General features: G+C 50.6%; 2 protein-coding genes across 3 annotated transcripts in view; one reads left to right on the top strand and one right to left on the bottom strand.

Annotated features, from left to right (window-relative positions):
* The first annotated feature begins 1,157 nt into the window (after positions 1–1,157).
* On the top strand, positions 1,158–14,952 carry LOC118001328 (ubiquinol-cytochrome-c reductase complex assembly factor 2). Its single transcript, XM_034991427.1, has 4 exons — positions 1,158–1,335; positions 11,303–11,377; positions 12,195–12,264; positions 14,767–14,952. The coding sequence occupies exons 1-4, from the start codon at positions 1,198–1,200 to the stop codon at positions 14,892–14,894; spliced, it is 411 nt and encodes a 136-aa protein (XP_034847318.1). The 5' UTR covers positions 1,158–1,197; the 3' UTR covers positions 14,895–14,952.
* A 986-nt stretch (positions 14,953–15,938) lies between these two features.
* Positions 15,939–17,273, bottom strand: part of ITPR3 (inositol 1,4,5-trisphosphate receptor type 3) — a 66,221-nt gene continuing 64,886 nt past the window's right edge. The window contains exon 58 of one of the 2 annotated variants that reach the window (XM_034991422.1): positions 15,939–16,819. In XM_034991422.1, coding sequence (XP_034847313.1) covers positions 16,751–16,819 — 69 coding nt within the window. In that variant the 3' untranslated portion in view covers positions 15,939–16,750. The remainder of the gene's footprint in view (positions 16,820–17,273) is intronic. The other variant, XM_034991423.1, reaches the window with a different exon arrangement.

The following is a 17,273-nucleotide window of genomic DNA, read 5'->3' as shown; positions in this document are numbered from 1 at the left end:
AAGTAGTATTTCTTTCTCCAAACTCCCCAGCATTCTCTAACATTTCAATTAAAGCCCCTGTCACTTTGAACTTGTGTTCGGGTTGTGTATCCACTCCTCAACCGTCTACTCCTTGAAGGCAACAGTCTCCCGGATTTACCTTTACAAAGTAGGCGGGTGAGAAGGAAGAGGTTTGGGGGAAGCTGAGTGTTGTATGCATGGGATGGTCCTGGCTAAATGCAGGACCGTGAAGACAGAGCCCCGGCTCAGCAAAGCCAGGCTGAGGATTTCTTAAGGAAACTGGTGGGGGTATCTTGAAAAGAAAAATGATGACAGTCCACATGATGCTGCAGCTGGAGATGTATAAGAAAAGACTTGGTAAAACAAGTTTCCCAGGCTGAATCAACCCAGCTGACTTTGCTCAAGCTGGGAAATCTGTGCTTCCCAGGGACACGTGCCCCGTGTGGGGAGGGGAGCTCTGAAGGGATACTAACGGGATGGGGAGAGAGGAACAAGAGCTAAAAAGCACTACCAAGTGGTAGTGGCAAGTGCAGGGGCTGTGAAAGGAGAGAAGGGGAGGCGAACAACCTGCGCGCGTGCTATGTGATTAAATTCATACACATCTTGGGGCGCCTGGGTGGCTCAGTCGTTAAGCGTCTGCCTTCGGCTCAGGTCATGATCCCAGAGGTCTGGGATCGAGCCCCGCATGGGGCTCCCTGCTCCGCGGGAAGCCTGCTTCTCCCTCTCCCACTCCCACTGCTTGTGTTCCCTCTCTCGCTGTGTCTCTCTCTGTCAAATAAATAAATAAGATCTTTAAAAAAAATAAAAAAAATAAATTCATACACATCTTCATCGAATAACCACATTTACATGCAAATGTATTCGTTTATGCAAATTAGCAGAGGTCTCCGAGGAAGTCTTAGTCTGGAACTTGTGCAGTCATCGAAAAAAGAGAAGTAAACCTGTCCCTGGAGTACTCCGCGTCTAACTGGCCCCTGGGAGCTGGGCCCGGTCCAGGAGGAGGACACTGAATTAACCCCGCTCGCATAGACAGGAGAGCAGCGCCCCTATCTGGAGAGCGCCGGGCCGCCCGCGAACTCGCGCACGCTCATTCCTCCCTCCCACCCCACCTCCCCGGGAAGCCGGAGAGCCTAAGTGCGCAAGCGCCACCTGTGGCGCCGACTCCTCCCTCAAGGGCGGGGACAAACGGGGCCCAAAATGGCGGCCAGCCGCTACCGGCGTTTCCTTAAGCTGTGTGAGGAATGGCCAGTGGACGAGACCAAACGGGGCCGGGACTTGGGCTCTTACCTGCGGCAGCGGGTGGCACAGGCCTTTCGGGAGGGAGAGAACACCCAGGTGACCGGATTGTGGGGTCCGCCTGCAGTGGGGTGGCGGTTGGGGCGAGGGGCGGAAAGGACGAGGCACGGGTGGGGCCCACGAGCGGGCGAGCAGTGGGGTCCACGCATGCGCAAGCCTTCCCTCCCCGGCCGCACGTGCGCGCGGACCCTCCTGTACCCCACCCCTCCCGGAACTTCAGAGAAGGACGACCCCGCCTTCTATTTAGTGCTCTCTGGCTGCACTTTGGAATTACTGAAGAAACTTTTTGAAAAAATCTACAGCCTTATTGAATCAGAACCTCTGGGGTTAGGGCCTTGGCCTCGGTATTTTGTAACTTTCACCAGATGATTCTAGGCGCAGCCGGGGTTGAGACGCACAGCAGTCGTAGATGGTGACACGCGCAGGCTTATAGCTTCCCTGACACGGTGCTGTTACCTTGCAGTGACTGAGCTGAACCTCAAGGACCTCTGCAGGGCCCCAGCAAAGCCTTTGCTACCTGGCCCCCTGTAAGCCCGTGCAGCAGGTTTGGGACCTCAACCCCTGCCCCTGTGTGAGTAGTAGACCTACATTCTTGCTCTCCAGGTTGGTGCTAGGGCGGCTCTGGGACTCATTCATACACAGCACATATTCACTGAGCACCCACCATGTGCTGGGAACTGTGCTAGGTGCTGGGGAGACAGCAGTGAATTAGACAGAGGAGGTCCTGTCCACCTGAAGTTGAAGTTTACATTCTCGTCTGGGACACAGTAAGCAAGTAGACGTATGTAAGATAGTCCAGATCAGTCCTGTGCTGGATGTAAAATAGTAGCATGATAAAAGGGTAATACTAGTTCTGAGAAAGCCTGGCTCTGGAGGTGACACATAGATGAGACATAAGGGAAGAAGATGAGCTGACTGTATACTTGGTGGGAAGGGCATTCCAGGCAAAGGTCCTAGGCAGGAAACAGATTGGCGTGTTGTGGAACAGAAAGGAAGCCAGAGCAGCTGAAGGGGAGTGAGTGAGATGGAGTTTGCTAAGAGTTGAGGTCAGAGGAGGACAAGAGCCAGGTGCAGTAGGGTCTTACAGGCTCTGGTTGGGAGTTGGATTTTATCATAAGGCCAGCGAGAAGCCATTGGGGAATTAGTGAAGACTGACGTGACCTAATTTATGTTTTATTTATTTACTTTTATTTATTTATTTGACAGAACAAGAGAGACACAGTGAGAGAGGGAACACAAGCAGGAAGAGTGGGAGAGGGAGAAGCAGGCTTTTGCTGAGAAGGGAGCCTGGCGTGGGCCTCGATCGCAGGACCCTGGGATCATGACCTGAGCCAAAGGCAGACGCTTAACGACTGAGCCACCCAGACGCCCCCAATTTATTTGTTTTAAAAGATCATTCTGATTGCATGTGGTGAATGGATTATAGGGGGTGAGGATAGGAACAAGGAGGCTAGAGAAAAGGCTACTCTGGCAAGAAATAATGGTGGTTTGGATGAGGGAGGCAGCACAGGAGACGGAGTGGCTAGATTCGGGTTGCACTGTGAAGGTTGCTTCAACGGGACTTGCTAATATAGTGGATGTGACGTAAAGGGAAAAAGAGAAACCAATGAGAACACCTAGATTTTTTTGGCCTGAGCAGCTAGGTGGGAGGAGGTGCCGTTTACTGAGATGGGAAAGACTAGATGAGGAGCAGGTGGGGTGTGGGAAGAACATCTTGAGTTCAGTGTTAGACATGTTAAATTTGAGATGCCAAGTGGACTTACCTCCAAGTGGAAATGTCAAGTAGGCAGTGAGATATTTGAGCCTGGGACTCAGGCAAGAGGTCAGAGATAGGAAATGTGATACATAAACACACAACCTGAAGAAATGACTTTTGCCGTACTTGGCCATGACCTGTCAAAGCAGGAACATATTTTTTTTTTTGCAACTTAGCCCAACAAAGAGCCAAGCCAGCCCACCTAATGGAGCAAGAACATGCCCAGGGGTATCATGGAAACCAGATTTCAGATGGGGTGGAGGGCATGGATGAAGTGTCTGGCTCGGGGCTTGGGGGATGCAGGGGGTTAGGGCACTACACGTACGCACCTTTTACAGTGGTCTTCACTGGTCCAGCATACCAAGATCTCGAAGGCAGGAATTGTATCTAGTCCCAACTCTACAAACTCCATAGACTTTTCTAGGGCTCTGCTCCCTACGTATTTTTAGTGTGAGCCTCCTGAGAATAGAGAGGGTGCCATTTATTTTCTCCCCCCAGTGTCTAGCATAGTTCTTGGCACATAAAGGACAACCAGTAAATGTCTGGATGAAGTGATTAAATGATCAGTTATGACTCATGAGACAAAAATCATTTGAATACAGTTGCAGGTGTGGCAGAAGTAGGTGGAGAGAAGTAGCGAAGAGTGAGAAGGAATATTTCTGTGTCCTGAGTGGTGAGAATTTGAGAGCTTGCAGTGTGGAGGGAACCTTAGGAACTCCAGAAGAGGGACATAGCCTTGTCCTTACTGTCAAGAAATTTAACAGTCGGGTAGACAGACGTGCATTTTACTCTACTGAAATTCAGATGGTGAAAGCAGCCAGCAAGGAGGCTGACAGAGGCTGGAGCCTTGGGGAGGTGAGAGAGTGTGACATTCGCCTACTTGACTTAGTGTAAGAGGACCCAGAAAAGGAGGGTATAGCTTTCTCTTTTGGAGTTGTCATCCTTTGTCATCACCTGGGAAGATAGTTCTAATCAGTCGAAGGCCCACACAGATTTGAGTCATGGTTTTAGATGCAAGTCATGGCTCTGATGATGGTTCTGGAGCCGCTGATGAATGCATCCCTGGTAGAGTGAACCGGTATATCACGGTGGCAGTAAGCACATTACTCAGGACCACTGTCATGGTGCTTCATCCTGATGGCACCTGAGAATGCCCCTGGGCTTAGTAAATCTTGGTGATAATTTTTAGAGGGAGCAGCCCCTTGCTAGAATTGAGGACAGCACCGTGAGTTACTCCCACTGACACCCTGGATCATTTATAAACCTTGAGAAAGAAAGGTGGTTCCGGTAGACTCTTCATTAAGCCGGCAGCAGACAGCGAGTATTAGACCCAGTTGGGTGATGGGTGGGGAGCTCCCCCTTGGTTATGCCAGTTGCCAGAAAGACCAGACTAGATGGAGAGGCAGTTCTGCTCCACAGCCTCCTTGTTCCTGTAGAGGAGAGAGGCAGGCAGTCTTCTTGGCCTCTTGACCCCCTGGATCTTAACAATAACACTGAACACATGCTCCAGCATGCTTTTGCATGCATACTCTCATTTAGTTTAGTCCTTAGCGCAGCTGAGGAAGGAGGCCATCACTTATTCCCATTTTACAGATGAGGAAACAGAAACCTAAAACAACTTACTTGGGGTCCCCTGGGGAGTCAGTGGCAAGACAAGTAAGCAACAGGCCCAGCTGTCCTGGTCCTGATCTGGCGTTGCCTCCTTTGGGCCTCATCTTTCCTCAGCTGCCATTTCTCCCACATTCTTTCTTGCTAAAAAGGCCTCTTGTTCCATGAACATCAAGCCACCCCTTTTCCCTCATGCCCTGCTCAAACGAGTGACAGTTTTGCCAAAGAAGTAAATGTGTCTTTGCCCACCTGCTTTTCTTTGCCCCAGCCATGACCCCTAGTACAGATCGGAAGAAAGATGACCCTCAGGTGGGATACCAGTGCAGAAGGGCCGGACTCACTAGAAAGCAAATCAGGCATTCAGACTTGAAGGCAGAGTACAGAAACCTCCGCCCCCATTAATTCCACTTCAGATTGCCCTCTGGGGAGTCTCATGGTCCACCCAGAACCCACCAAGAGGGAGGAGATGGTGGGAAGCAGGAGCGCACTTACCACCTCTTACACCCTCTATCCTTTTGTGCAGTTTTTTGAAAGTTAATGGTTATGGGTTTTGCCCCCTCTGAATACAGTTTCTTCAAGAAAACACATCTCCTGCAGCACCAAGAGCTTAATAAAAGAATCACAACGTGGGGGAAGGTGGCAGAACAACTCTAATTGTTGACTTAAGTACAGGGAAAGGGGCCAGTCCTTCTAATGAGTTCTCTAGGTGCACAAGCAGCTTCCTGAAAGATCCCTGACTGCACACCGGCACCTACTAAGCTAGCACAGGCACAGCTCTGAGGAACAGCCTGGAAACGGCCGCCCAGGAAGGGGCGCACCCACCAGTGAGTTCTTGCATTATACCTGGGTTTAAATCCTATCAGCCTTGTTTGGAAAAAGTTGAACTGCATCTTGGGTTTGCAGTAATGTAAATGATATTTCCAGTTCTCAGGGGAGAATGTAAAGGTTGTATATAATTCTGTTGTCTCGGTCATCTGGAGGAGCCCCGGTCTTTGGCCTTCCTCACTGTGGCAGGGAGCCACACTGCCTGGCCTGTGCTGATTGCGGGGACACCACCTCAGCGGTGCCCACCCCCATATGCGGGCTCCTAGAAGGCCAGTTTCTGAGGCATGGCCTAAGGACAGATTATGCTATTTTTAGCTATAATAGTGAACCCACTGCAAAACAGGAGTTATGAGGAGAATCATCTCTGAGAGGGAATGTGGGCATCTCCATCTTTTTTCTCATCTCCCAGTTCCAGGCAGACCTAGAACGAATTAAGGTAGTGTTTAGACCATGGGATGGCAGCTTTCTGTGCTTGGTTAAAGATAGAGGTGCTCATCCTGCTAGAAGGGATAAATTACAGACCACTTTCGGTGGGTCTCCACTTTACTCGGAGCCTGTGCGTCTGCCTGTTGCCTCCTGGATGAGTGGCAGCAGGCGTGTGAGGCCTTCACTGCCCTCCGATCCTTGGTGCCAGCCTGTTTTGCCTCTCACCGCACCGCAGCACGTGCCCTGGCCTCTCATTGCCTCCCAAATTGGCCACAATGTAAGTGGTTCTTAACCTTTGAGAACCTAGTGCACTGTGGACACCACCCCGCAGACACACAAGGCTTGCCAAGATTCGCTGCCTTCCCAGGCCCTTGGAGCACTCCTCGGCTCAGCTGAAGATCCTGCTTTGCCTAAAACATCCTTGTCCCCTGCTTTTTCATGCATCCTCCCAGCTACTCCTCTGATCCCCATTCCACCCAGGCCCAGCTCCTTGCCGCTGAACTCCTCAGTGCGGGACTCAGGCTCCCCCTCTCTGTGAACTGTCACTGCAGTGAAACCCAAGACCCCTGCCACACCTGCCCCGTCAGCCAGGCCTGGTGACCCGCTCCCACCCCTGATTTCCTTTAATCTGGCACTCAGTTACACGCTGCCCCGGGGCCATGTTTGATTTTTAATGCGCGCCTGTCTTGTCTCCTCGGCTTGAATTACCAGTTTCTGCAAGGCCGAGGCTGGGTCTTTATGTCCCCTCACAGCCCGCTCGCAGAGCACTCTGCATAGTAGGTGCTCAAGAAATAGATTTGCAATAGAATTGAAGGGAACAGCCTCCCGTAGCGGAATGAACTCATTTCAGAAGTTCATTACCAAGCCATGAAAACCTTTTTTCATAGATCCTCCTGGACCGAATCCAGCTCTACCTTAATTAGCAAAGCAATTTGCAACACCCTTTCCCAAAAGTGCTTATGCGTCCCTTTGTGTCCCTTTGTGTGACTAGAATCAGGGCCACTGTGTGTACCAATTGCAGTCACCACCCAAAATTCAATTTTCAAAATCGAAATCAGTGCCTGCGGCACTGATGTAGATTTGTATGTATAAAAGTTTAATATGGTAAAGAGAAATTTACTGACGACTGAGCAGGGGAAATGCAAAAGGAGCAAAAATAGAGCCATAGAGGACACTGTGTCAGTTGAACATCTATTTTATTCACATTTAGGGAGCAGAACTGAATTTTTCATAATGTCCCACTGCTGCCTTTTTCAAACCCAGAGCTGCTGTTAGTCCTAAAATGTCCGTAATCTCATTAGGTGTGAATGCAAAATCAGGTAATTTAAAGCTTGTATGTAAGAATATTTCTAAAAGTGCACCGTACATTTCATCAGGAAAACTGTATATTTCCAAATTCAGACACATTTTTGCTAGAGTCTGTGAATAAAGTGTAGGATATAGGAGTGTGGCAAGGCTTCTGGAATCAGACAGATACTTCTATTGATAATCCTTTTAAGTGGTAAGTAAGACTTTTTTCCTTGCGGAGCTTGGGTTGGATGTGCCCCGGACCCAGAATTGGCCGTGACTGCTTCTGCCCTTCGGCAGTCACAACTGGCTAGAAGGTGGCATGCCTGCTTCTCATCACCTCCTCCGAGCTGCTCTTACAGCCTCATGCACACACCTTCTGGCCTCAAATAAGAAGTTGGGTGACAAGTTCATTTTTGGGGGATTGGTTCTTGTTAGGTGTTTGGTTCCTTCTCGGATTGTTAGTGGAGCACCGGGCATTACGTAAAATATCTAGGAGGCTGTGTCGTTAATACTGAAGGAATTTTAAGAGGTTGAGGGAGCTCGGATGATCCCATTGTTTTTGCATTCAGACCCTATGCTCTTTGCCCTCCTGGGAGCAGTGCTCTGCAAGGGTGACCCCGGCCTCCTTCTGTGCCCCTCCTCTGCCCTGCTGCCCCTGCAGAGACGGGAAAAGACAGGAAGGTAGAGGACACCTGCTCACCCCCTTGAGGGTATAGTAGGAGGTGGCTGAATAGCCCCGTGGCAAATTCTCACCGTTAGAGAAGTTGGAGGAGAAGCAGGAGGGGAACTCGCGTGGGCAAGATTTCCAAGGGCGAGGACCAGGTCGGATTGGGGGTTTGATCAGGAAGCGCTCTTGTCGGTGGCCTGCAGCAGCGGTGAGAGCCCAGGAGAGTTGTGAGGAGGGCAGGAACGCCTTGCCAGGTGTGAACGCCTTTGCTAAGGGCTCGGTTGGGAAGGTGGTCGGATGGTGGGAGGAGGGGAAGGTCCAGATGAGCAGCCATCAGGCGAAGAGGTGCCGCAGATGAGTGCTCACTGGGCAGAGACCAGGGGTCGGTGTCTCATCCCCGCTGAGCTGACCGTGGGGTGCCTGGTGGCCGCTGGGAGCCAACAGTGTCAGAGCCCGTGGTGTGGTCAGGTGGGGCAATCCTGCCCGCCTTCAATACTTCCATCCCTAGCCACAACCCGGCAGTCACACGGGCAACACTGATCCACTCAGAATGCCCTCACTTGCTGCCTCTCCGCCGGGCATGTGCTTTAGCTAGCCCTGTGCCTGGAGGGCTCCCACTTACTTCTGGTAGCCACTGCTCGTCCTCAGCCATGGCCCTCCAGCCGGCTGGTCTCCCCTGGCAGGGTCCACAGCAGCCCTCATTGTCCTGTCGCCAGGATTACCTATCTCGGGGGTTGTCCTGAACGCTCTGCTCTTTCCCCTTGTAGTTTGTGAGGTGGAGGCCTGCGTTTCCTGCTACAACTGTTCACTACCAATAATACTAAGAAAAGCGAATCACTCACATTGATCAGTGTTCCAGGCCCCAACTTCAGAGCAATCCCGGCATTACCTCATTTTTCCTCACACCGCCCTCAGAAATAGGGACTATTATTATCTTTTCTTTTAAAAGAAAGGTTAAGTTGGCGGGTACGCTTCAAAAATGTCAGTGCTTGAAAGACAAAGGCCAGGGAACTGTCCCAGCTGAAAGGAGAAAGCTACACGACAGATAAATGCCGTAAGTGATCCCAGGCCAAAAGGATTTTTTTTTTCAATGTAAGGATTATGACTGAGACAATTGACAGAATTGGAATATGGATGATGAACTAGATAAAAGTGTTGCATCAATGTCAGGTGTCCTGAATTTGATCACTGAACCATGGTTATGTAAGAGAATGCCCTTGTTCTTAGGAAATATACTGAAATATTAAGGCATGAAGGAGCATCATGCTCCAACTTACTCTCAAATGGATCAGAAGGAAAATATGTATATATAGAGAGAGTGATAAAGCAAATGTGGCAAATTTTTTCTAAAGTGTGGGGGACAGGGGGAGATTGCATGATTTGCCCAGCATCCCATGTCTGATAAGTGAAGGAGCCAAGATTCCGAGCCAGGCAGTGTGACTCCACCGCTCTCCACAGCCACGGACACCTGTTCATACACAGGGCTGAGCACGCTGCACGTTCTTGGTGCGTGACTTTTTTTAAAAAGGATTTTATTTATTTATGTGAGAGACAGAGAGAGAACAAGTAGGGGAAGGGGCAGAGGGAGAAGCAGGCTCCCCACTGAGCAGGAAGCCCAATGGGAGCTTGATCCCAGGACCCCGGGATCATGACCTGAGCTCAAGGCAGATTCTTCACCAACTGAGCCACTCTGGCGCCCCTCACCCCTTGGTGCGTGATTTTTAAATTTGTAAGTGAACCCATCCACACAAGAATGAAGACTGCAAGCAAAAGATGAAATGCACGATTTTCTTTTGATAATCAACGTAATATTTAAAACTTGGTGCTGGTGTTATTCTCTGTTTCCTTTTGTGTCTCTTACCCTCTGTTCTTCTACCTTCCATGTTGGCTCGTGGTTATGCATGCTCTGCTGAAGCCATAATGTTAGAAATGCTTTCCTCCAAAGCGCATGTTGCAGAATTCGGTTCCAGCTGGACTTCCCACCCGCCCCCAAAATGCTGCCCTACAGGGGTTAGAACCCAGTCCTGGTCTTATATTTTCCCATCCCTTCTTTCTGTTCAGCCCTCAGTGCCAGTCCACCCAAGTAATGCCTTTGATTATTATTCAGCGAACACTGGCTACCTCCTCAGCCCAGAATCCTCTCTCTTCTGATGTGGCTATCTGAGCATTCTCGTGATGAGTGGCCTGAACCCAGGGACAGATCAAGTAAAACTACATGGTGGGTCATCTTTTTTTTGTTGGCTGTGAAGTGGGGACCTCATTTGACATGCGCAGAGGCAGAAGCAGAGCTGCCTTATTAAAACACTTAACTACTGATTTATTTATGCTTTGCCTTCTTCGAGAAAGGATTTAAGTTGGAAAAATCCATCATTTGAATTCTGGGAAAAACATAAAAGAGAAAGTTTTTTTTTCTGTAGAGCTTTCAGAATTCTTGGCAGAATCACACAAGGAACCGTAGATAAATGATAGCAAGGGCAGAAGGAAGGTATAAGTAAAAAGAGGGATGAACGGGGACAAACCACCTCCCATCTGCGCGTGTCCATCTTCCCCGCAGTTTCCAGCAAGGACACCAGGGTATGTCTTGATTTCCACCCTCTATTCGCAAGACCTCAGTGTTCAGGCCCTGTCCTTTCTAGCAGGACCTAACTGGACTCTCCCTCTGGATTCTCCCCAAGTCAACCATCTCATCTTAAACTACTGTCTTCTTCATGTTTCTTTCCTTGTGAAATTGTAACGGCTCACCACAGATGAAAGCTCAGCCAATTTATTTTTTGCTTTTCATAAAAGAGTATTTAATACATTTCATATTGAAGGTTTAACTAAAAAAGTTCTTGTTCTTTCTCCCACCCAGGCTCTTCCCTGCATATTTAGGCTCTCGGCCAGACTGGTCTGGTCTGAAACATAGACAGCGTCCATGCCTCCTCCTGCTCGCACCGTCCCCACCAGGAAGGCCTCTCCACTCTCCTTTCTGCTCCCCAACTCCTGCGCATCCTTCAGCACCCAGCTTAGGCTCACTTGTGCTGTATGCTGAGCACAGGAATCCCCCCCGGCCCCGGTTTCTTGCAGCCCACACCGCCATGAGGTTCACCCTTCTGATACTATAGTTTCATTGTGGTGGCTTCCACTGCAGCTGGTGTGGTAGTCCACAAGTCACAGATGCTCAGCAAATGTTTGTTTGCCAGTTGATTGATGGAGTTTTTCTGCAGTTTGGGGAGTTGCTGAGGTGGAACCATTACAGAAAGGTGATTTCTAGTAGCTTTCTAGTAACTGGAGCTGTAGGCCAAGTTTGCTTCCCACGGAGTGGAGAGGCTAGTGCTAAGCTGCAGGCTGCTTCATTTGAATGCCTTGTGTAAGTGGGGTCCTTCCTGGGTACAAACAGGCGTGGGAGACAGGGCTTGTTTGCTTACTTCCTTGGGGGGTTCTTTGTTTTTCAGATTGCAGAGCCTGAGGCCTGTGATCAGATGTATGAGAGCCTAGCACGACTCCATTCAAACTATTACAAACACAAGGTGAGTGGGCCAGTCTTTTTTACATCCCCAGCGCTTGGACTGGAAATGACCAATGAGAGTGAGTGAAAATCTGATTATACAGTGCTTTGTAAAGAATTGTGGTTTTGCTACTTTCAAATGTAACCAGTAATTTCAACCAAGCCAACAAAGGCGCCTGGTAGAGGCTTTTAGGTCACCTAAATAAAAGCTATTTATAATTTTGAATAAAAGCCATGTGTTTTATAGACCAGGGTGTGCTCGGGGTGTATCTAACAACTCTTGGGCCTTACACGTATTTTCCCATCTACTCTGATGGAGCTGGCATTTCCTCACACTCTGGTGATAAAGATAGGTGCTTCGGGAAAGTCCTGTCAGACAAAGCTGGGCTTTTCCTCAGCCCTGACGTGATTACTGTCAAATTCCGTTTAGTGTGGTTCTCCCCAAGCTTGAACAATGTGTTCAGTAACTCCGGAGATATACACAGCCAAATGCCTAGCCTACAGGGAAAAGGGATTTCTTCTAAATCCTTGCAACTCAAAGTAGGGTCCCTGAGCAGCTGAGCAGGCATCCCCCTGGGAGCTGGTTAGAAATGCAGAATGGGGGAGAGGGGGCACACCTAGACCTCCTGAATCACACAGCCTACTTTTTGGGAGGATTCTTGGGTCCCTTCAAGCGAGGCCAAGTCTTTGGCCTCTAGGTGGCGCTGCTCTTCTAGCCCCCCTCGCTGGTGAACTGTGCGGGGAGAGCAAGGCTTCTCCAGGATCATCAGGTCTCTGATGTTATGCTGCAGAACTAATCTCTCCCCATCCTCTCTGTCCTCTCTGCCCCATGTGACCAGTACCCTCGCCCCAGAGACACGAGCTTCAGTGGCCTGTCCGTGGAAGAATACAAGCTGATCCTGTCCACAGGTATTGACAGTCCAGCTGCCCTTTCCGGTCAGTTTGCAAATGATTCTTTGAGTTCGAGCAGACAAGGGGAATTGTTTAGTAACACCGCTCTGCTTAATGGAAAGCCTTGTGGAAGAGCCCAAAGGAAATTCTGAAGCTTCGGGGCTCATGCTTTTTGGCCATAGAATATGGAGAAGGTCAAAGGCATTATTTTAAAAAAGAAAATCCATCTTTAGAGCTTTTAAATTCAGGGCAGCAGGGAACAGGGGAATACATATTTGCCAAATGGAAGTAGTTGAAATCAGGATGGAAGGAAAATAATTTTATTTTTATGGTCCTAAGGAGGCTTTATAAACAATGAGGGTTTTAATTAAAACAAAAAGCCATTCAGTAAACTTGTATGGGGATACCCATCAAAGAGTTATCTGACCCAGGGGACGTGGTTTGTGGGTTAGATATGGGTTTAACTTAGGTACGTTTGGGAGTTGTTGATGGACCTCAATTAACAGGAAAGGAAATACTCTGCCCAGCCGTCCCCTCCTTACTTCCCCATCTCCATTGCCATCAAAGGGGGAGTTGGGGGTACTGGCAAGGGGAGCCTGGGTTGAAGTAGGCAAGTTCTGGAAAATTACTATTTTTATTGCCAAGGATACCGTATACAAAAATAGGCTAACCTTTTCTGCAAGGGCATGGCCCTGAACATTCGCCTTCTGGTACTCTAGAAATTTCTCTTTCCTATCCCTCTGGCAGCCTTTCAGCAACTAAGTTTTGGAGATTTGGCCTTCCAGAGAATTCTTACGTTCTGAACAGATTAAAACCTGGTGGTGTCACCTGCTATTGTATGTCAACTCTGAACCTATTTTTGTTATAGTACTCTGGAAAACTGGGGTAACGATATTTTGGCCAGGCAGAATTACTTTATCAACAGTTTTTAAAAACATGTACATAAATGTATTCCCCTGTCCCTAGGCCCATGCAGTTACCAGCATTGATGCACCGTGTCACTCTGAGGGCCCCACAGGGTTTGAACAAAGTTTGAACTTGAAATCAGAATGGAAATACGTTCCAGAGGCCCAGCCTCCACCCTCTTCGTTAGCCCCTGGACACCTCTGCGATTTGCGGGCGGGCGGGGGGGTTGTGTGACAGACTGCAGCAAAGCACGGGGAGTTGGAACCCTCCCCACAACTGGCCTGTGGCTGTAGCTTGTTCTGGCCGGGAGTTCAGCTCTGGGAAATTTGCTGATAATTTGTTTTCAAGCCTCGTATTTTTGTTGCGACTATGTGGCCAAGCTCACTGACTGTTCCTTCTGACAAGGCAAGAATACACACCTTACAGTGTTTGAGGGCCTGGTGGGTCTGACATGTGGCCAAGGTCTGGGGCCCAAGTGTGTTCCCCTGGGCTTGCGGTCATGGGAGACTCCTCCGAAAGAGGCCTCGTGGTTTGCAAGTGGACGGGGACCCCTCAGCATCCCACTTTGTGCCCACAAGAAAACCTAGACTTCTGGAGAGGTTTCAGGGTGGGATGTTGGGCTCATGGCTGAAGTAGAGTGTGTGTCCTCATTTAGTCAAGAGCCCACTGATAATAAATGGAAGTTGCCTTTTTGTTCAGAAAAGCTCTTCTTTTTCTCTAGAAGTTTTGTTAACCAAGGAAAATCTAGGGTATGAAATTTAAACAATACTATGTGAAAATCTAAATTTAAAATACAGATAAAATTAGGCAACATAGAACTCTAGCCCTGGAGAGCCTTTAGACCGGTGGTTTTCCATGCGGGGGCGGGGGCAGTGGGGGGGAGTGCCACATTGCCCTGTGACAACGTCTGGAGACATGTTTAGATGTCACAGCTAGGAGCCGGGTAGGGGGGCTGCTACTGACATCTAGTGGGTAGAAGCCAAGTTGCTGCTAAACATCCTCACAACCAGGATTATCTGGCCCAAAATGTCAATAGTGCCCAGACTGAGAAAGCTGGGTTTGGTTTCTGTGTGGTGTGAGTGTGTGTGTGTGTGCGTGTGCATGTGTGTGTGTGCGCGTGTGTTCTTAAACAGGGGCCCCGCTGGCTCTCACCAGCCGGCTCCCTGCAGCCTTCATAGCTATGAAGATGGCTTTTCCTGAGTGCCGGCCGGGTGCCAAGCAGATTCTTCTATTATTTCCTTTAGTCCACAACTTTGGAGGCAGGCGTTTTGATCTCCACCTTACAGATGAGGCACCTGAGGCTAAAGGGTTAAATCATTTGTTTCCCAGTGAGGAGATCGGTAGGGATCCCAGGTCCCACCGCTGTAAGGCACAGGGTGCTGAGCTGAGCGTGGGGCCTGCGGCCTGCGGCACAGGTGCTCCCTCCACGCAAGCAGTTGTTTTTCTGCAAGCGCATCTGATTTGCTTATCAGAAGTTGGGGCCACGCTTCCCTCTCTCAGGCCCACACTGTGTAAAAGTCAAGGGGTGCTCGGATGGCAAAAGCCTGTGGGGCCAATTTACATAGTCAAATTGCCGACTTCAGTTTGTTTATTTATTGTCCTCCCCTCTCGCAGACACCTTGGAAGAGTTTAAGGAAATGAATAAAGGCATGTGGAAGAAGCTGCAGGAGAAGTTTGCACCCAGGAATCCCGAGGAGAAGCAGAAGGCCTGGGCTCGGTCCTTATCTCGCCCGCGCACCTAAGAGTGGAGTCTTGCACGTTGCCATCATAAATAAAACTGCCCTGATTTCCCCATCCTCACGGTTTGGGAATCTCCTCCAGCCTTCACAAAAAGGAAGCCCTTGCTGCTCTAAAGGAAGCTTCTGCCTGAGAAAGGGTGCGATCGAGCGTCCACCCCGCCCACCGGTCAGGGTGGGGAAGTCTCCAGAGGAGAGGAAATGCAGGTCTCCGTCTGGGCCTGGGAAGGGAAGGTGACGGGGCCTCTGGGCAAGGTGCTTCCTGCACAGCCACAGGGGCCCCACCTGCCAGTGGGGGTCTGGCTGGCTCCTGGCAAGATTCTCAGGCTCCCTTTTGTTGTAGGAGCTCCTGGGGGAGAGCCAAAAATAGCGGTAAATATTGAAGAAGGCATCCTGTTGCAAACAGAAAGCAGCAGGAGGTGGTGTGGCGGAGAGATGAGAAGAGACTGCTTGGCCCTCATTCCCACTAACTCAGAAGGACGGAGCCCGGTCCTCTGCCCCTGACCTTGCAGAAAACCAGTGTTCCAGATTGGCTTAAGGGCCAGAGTAGAGCTACGGACGGGCCTTGGCCAGGCGGGGCCTCGGGTTGTGGTCGGCTTCAGCACTCTGCGCAGATTGTGTGGGAGGTCACAGGACAAAAGCCCCCTGGCCAGGGCCACACACGGGGTCACCTTATTATTCCCTGGAACCTTAGCTCTTTCGTAAATGTTCATGTTCCCCACTTGAGCTTTCTTCTGTCAGGCACAGAGCCGAGAGAAGGGGTAGGTAGGGCAGGGGCTGATGGCGCCCCTCGTGGGGAAGAAGCGAACGTGAGCTCTTCACCTCATCTGTACCTGGACCCCTCAGTATGTGCTGAAATACATACAAGAAAACACAAACCACTTCTGTCCAGGCATCGCTGTGAGATAGGATGCACTCGGCCATCTACCAAGAGCCCGAGGCGAGGCCGGGCTGGTGGGCAAGGGCTTGAATTCTGTCCCCTGCCCGTGTCCCACAGGAACCCCCACAGCCCCTGGGGAGAATAGGAAACAGCATCCCTTTCTCACAGACTAGAGTTCTATTAATTTATTTAAGGCAATTAACATATTAGTTCTCAGGCCAAAGGATTTGTAAAATGTTACACCAAGAGATAAAACAAGCAGTCAAAAACCAGCCACTCGAACACACCCAGGCCCTGTCATCTGGGCCAGCGACTGTTGTCAGCAGGCCTGCTAGGAAGGGGCAGGTCCCAGGAGCAAGGCTCTTCGTCCTCGGGTCACAGTCTCCCTGGGGCCGAGCCAGAGGGATGGCCTGGACAATGAGGTCTCCATGCTGTCCACAGCAGATTCGAGGCCCGGCGGCGGGGGGGGGCCGTGCAGCCATGGCCAGGGCTGGGCACGGCACCCTTGAATAAGTTAAATAACAACACTAAAATCACTAGTAACAACAGCGTTACTGCACCTTCCCCAGGCGCGGGCGGAGGCCAAATTGTAGTGCTTAAAATAGAGGGCGACCCCACTCCTAATGACCCGCAGGGAGGAACACAGAGGAATGTCAGTTACTGCTTTAAGGGACAAAGCGACCGTCCTCCAAGATGACGTTTCTTCCTCTAAGGCATTAAGGTAAGCTGAGTCCCAGTGACTTGCCAAGTCTCGATAATGGCTCTAGGCAGGACTGTCAGCTCCGTGGCTTCCCACACCATGCTGGCCAGAGCCTGGGATGGCTCGGGGGTGTCCGGCAGAGTGGGGGCTGGAGGCCGGGTGGGCCCCTGGCCTAGAGAGGCTGGCGAGCTGGCTGGGCCACCTGACCCACGGGAAGGGGCAGCCTTCCAGTCACAGCTGTCTGTGATGACCGTCCCCTGTCAGGGCCTCCAGTGGCTCTCCTCAGCGGCTCATGCAGTTCTGGACATCCACAAAGCCCAGGCGTTGCCTGCGTTTCCGCTGCTCTGTCATCTAGGATTAAATGGGGGCAGACACGTCCGGTCGGGCCGCCTGGGACCCTCCCTCCATGGGCACTGGGGAGGGGCTGGTGCCTGCCCCCGGCCCCCTGCCCCATGGGCCCAGCTGCTGTTTAGCACTGGCAGCAGGCTAAGGCCCACCCCAGGATGCATTGAAGATGTCCGCCCCAAACCCTTGTCCTCGATTAGTGTGTCACAAACCCCTGATGTGGTGCAGCTGGGAACCACCCCACCTAAAAGAGGGGCTGCCTAACCTCATTTAGCCACTGAGAGATGGAAGAGGAGGATGCTCTGGGCAAGAGGGGGACTTGAGAAGTGGAAGGATGCCTTAATCTCCCCTATCACCAGTGAACCCCTCAGTAGCCTCCCTAGCAGCTGCTAGGGGGGAGGGGGTGAGCAAGGGGGAGGACCCCTCACACCTCTACCAAGAGTCCACTTGGCCCTGTCTT

Source organism: Mirounga leonina, unplaced genomic scaffold (genome assembly GCF_011800145.1).
Source record: "Mirounga leonina isolate KUSES-001 unplaced genomic scaffold, KU_Mleo_1.0 Mir_53, whole genome shotgun sequence".
Taxonomy (NCBI): domain Eukaryota; kingdom Metazoa; phylum Chordata; class Mammalia; order Carnivora; family Phocidae; genus Mirounga; species Mirounga leonina.
The sequence above is the reverse complement of the archived record's forward strand: the minus strand, read 5'-3'. Positions and strand labels throughout refer to the sequence as shown.

What these genes read in the sequence shown, in the direction of transcription:
- LOC118001328 (XM_034991427.1), top strand. Translation starts at nt 1,198, where the DNA reads ATGGCGGCCAGCCGCTACCGGCGTTTCCTTAAGCTGTGTGAGGAATGG. An exon ending in CAAACTATTACAAACACAAG is followed by an intron (nt 11,378 to 12,194) that starts GTGAGTGGGCCA and finishes CCATGTGACCAG; the next exon opens with TACCCTCGCCCCAGAGACAC. An exon ending in CAAGCTGATCCTGTCCACAG is followed by an intron (nt 12,265 to 14,766) that starts GTATTGACAGTC and finishes CCCCTCTCGCAG; the next exon opens with ACACCTTGGAAGAGTTTAAG.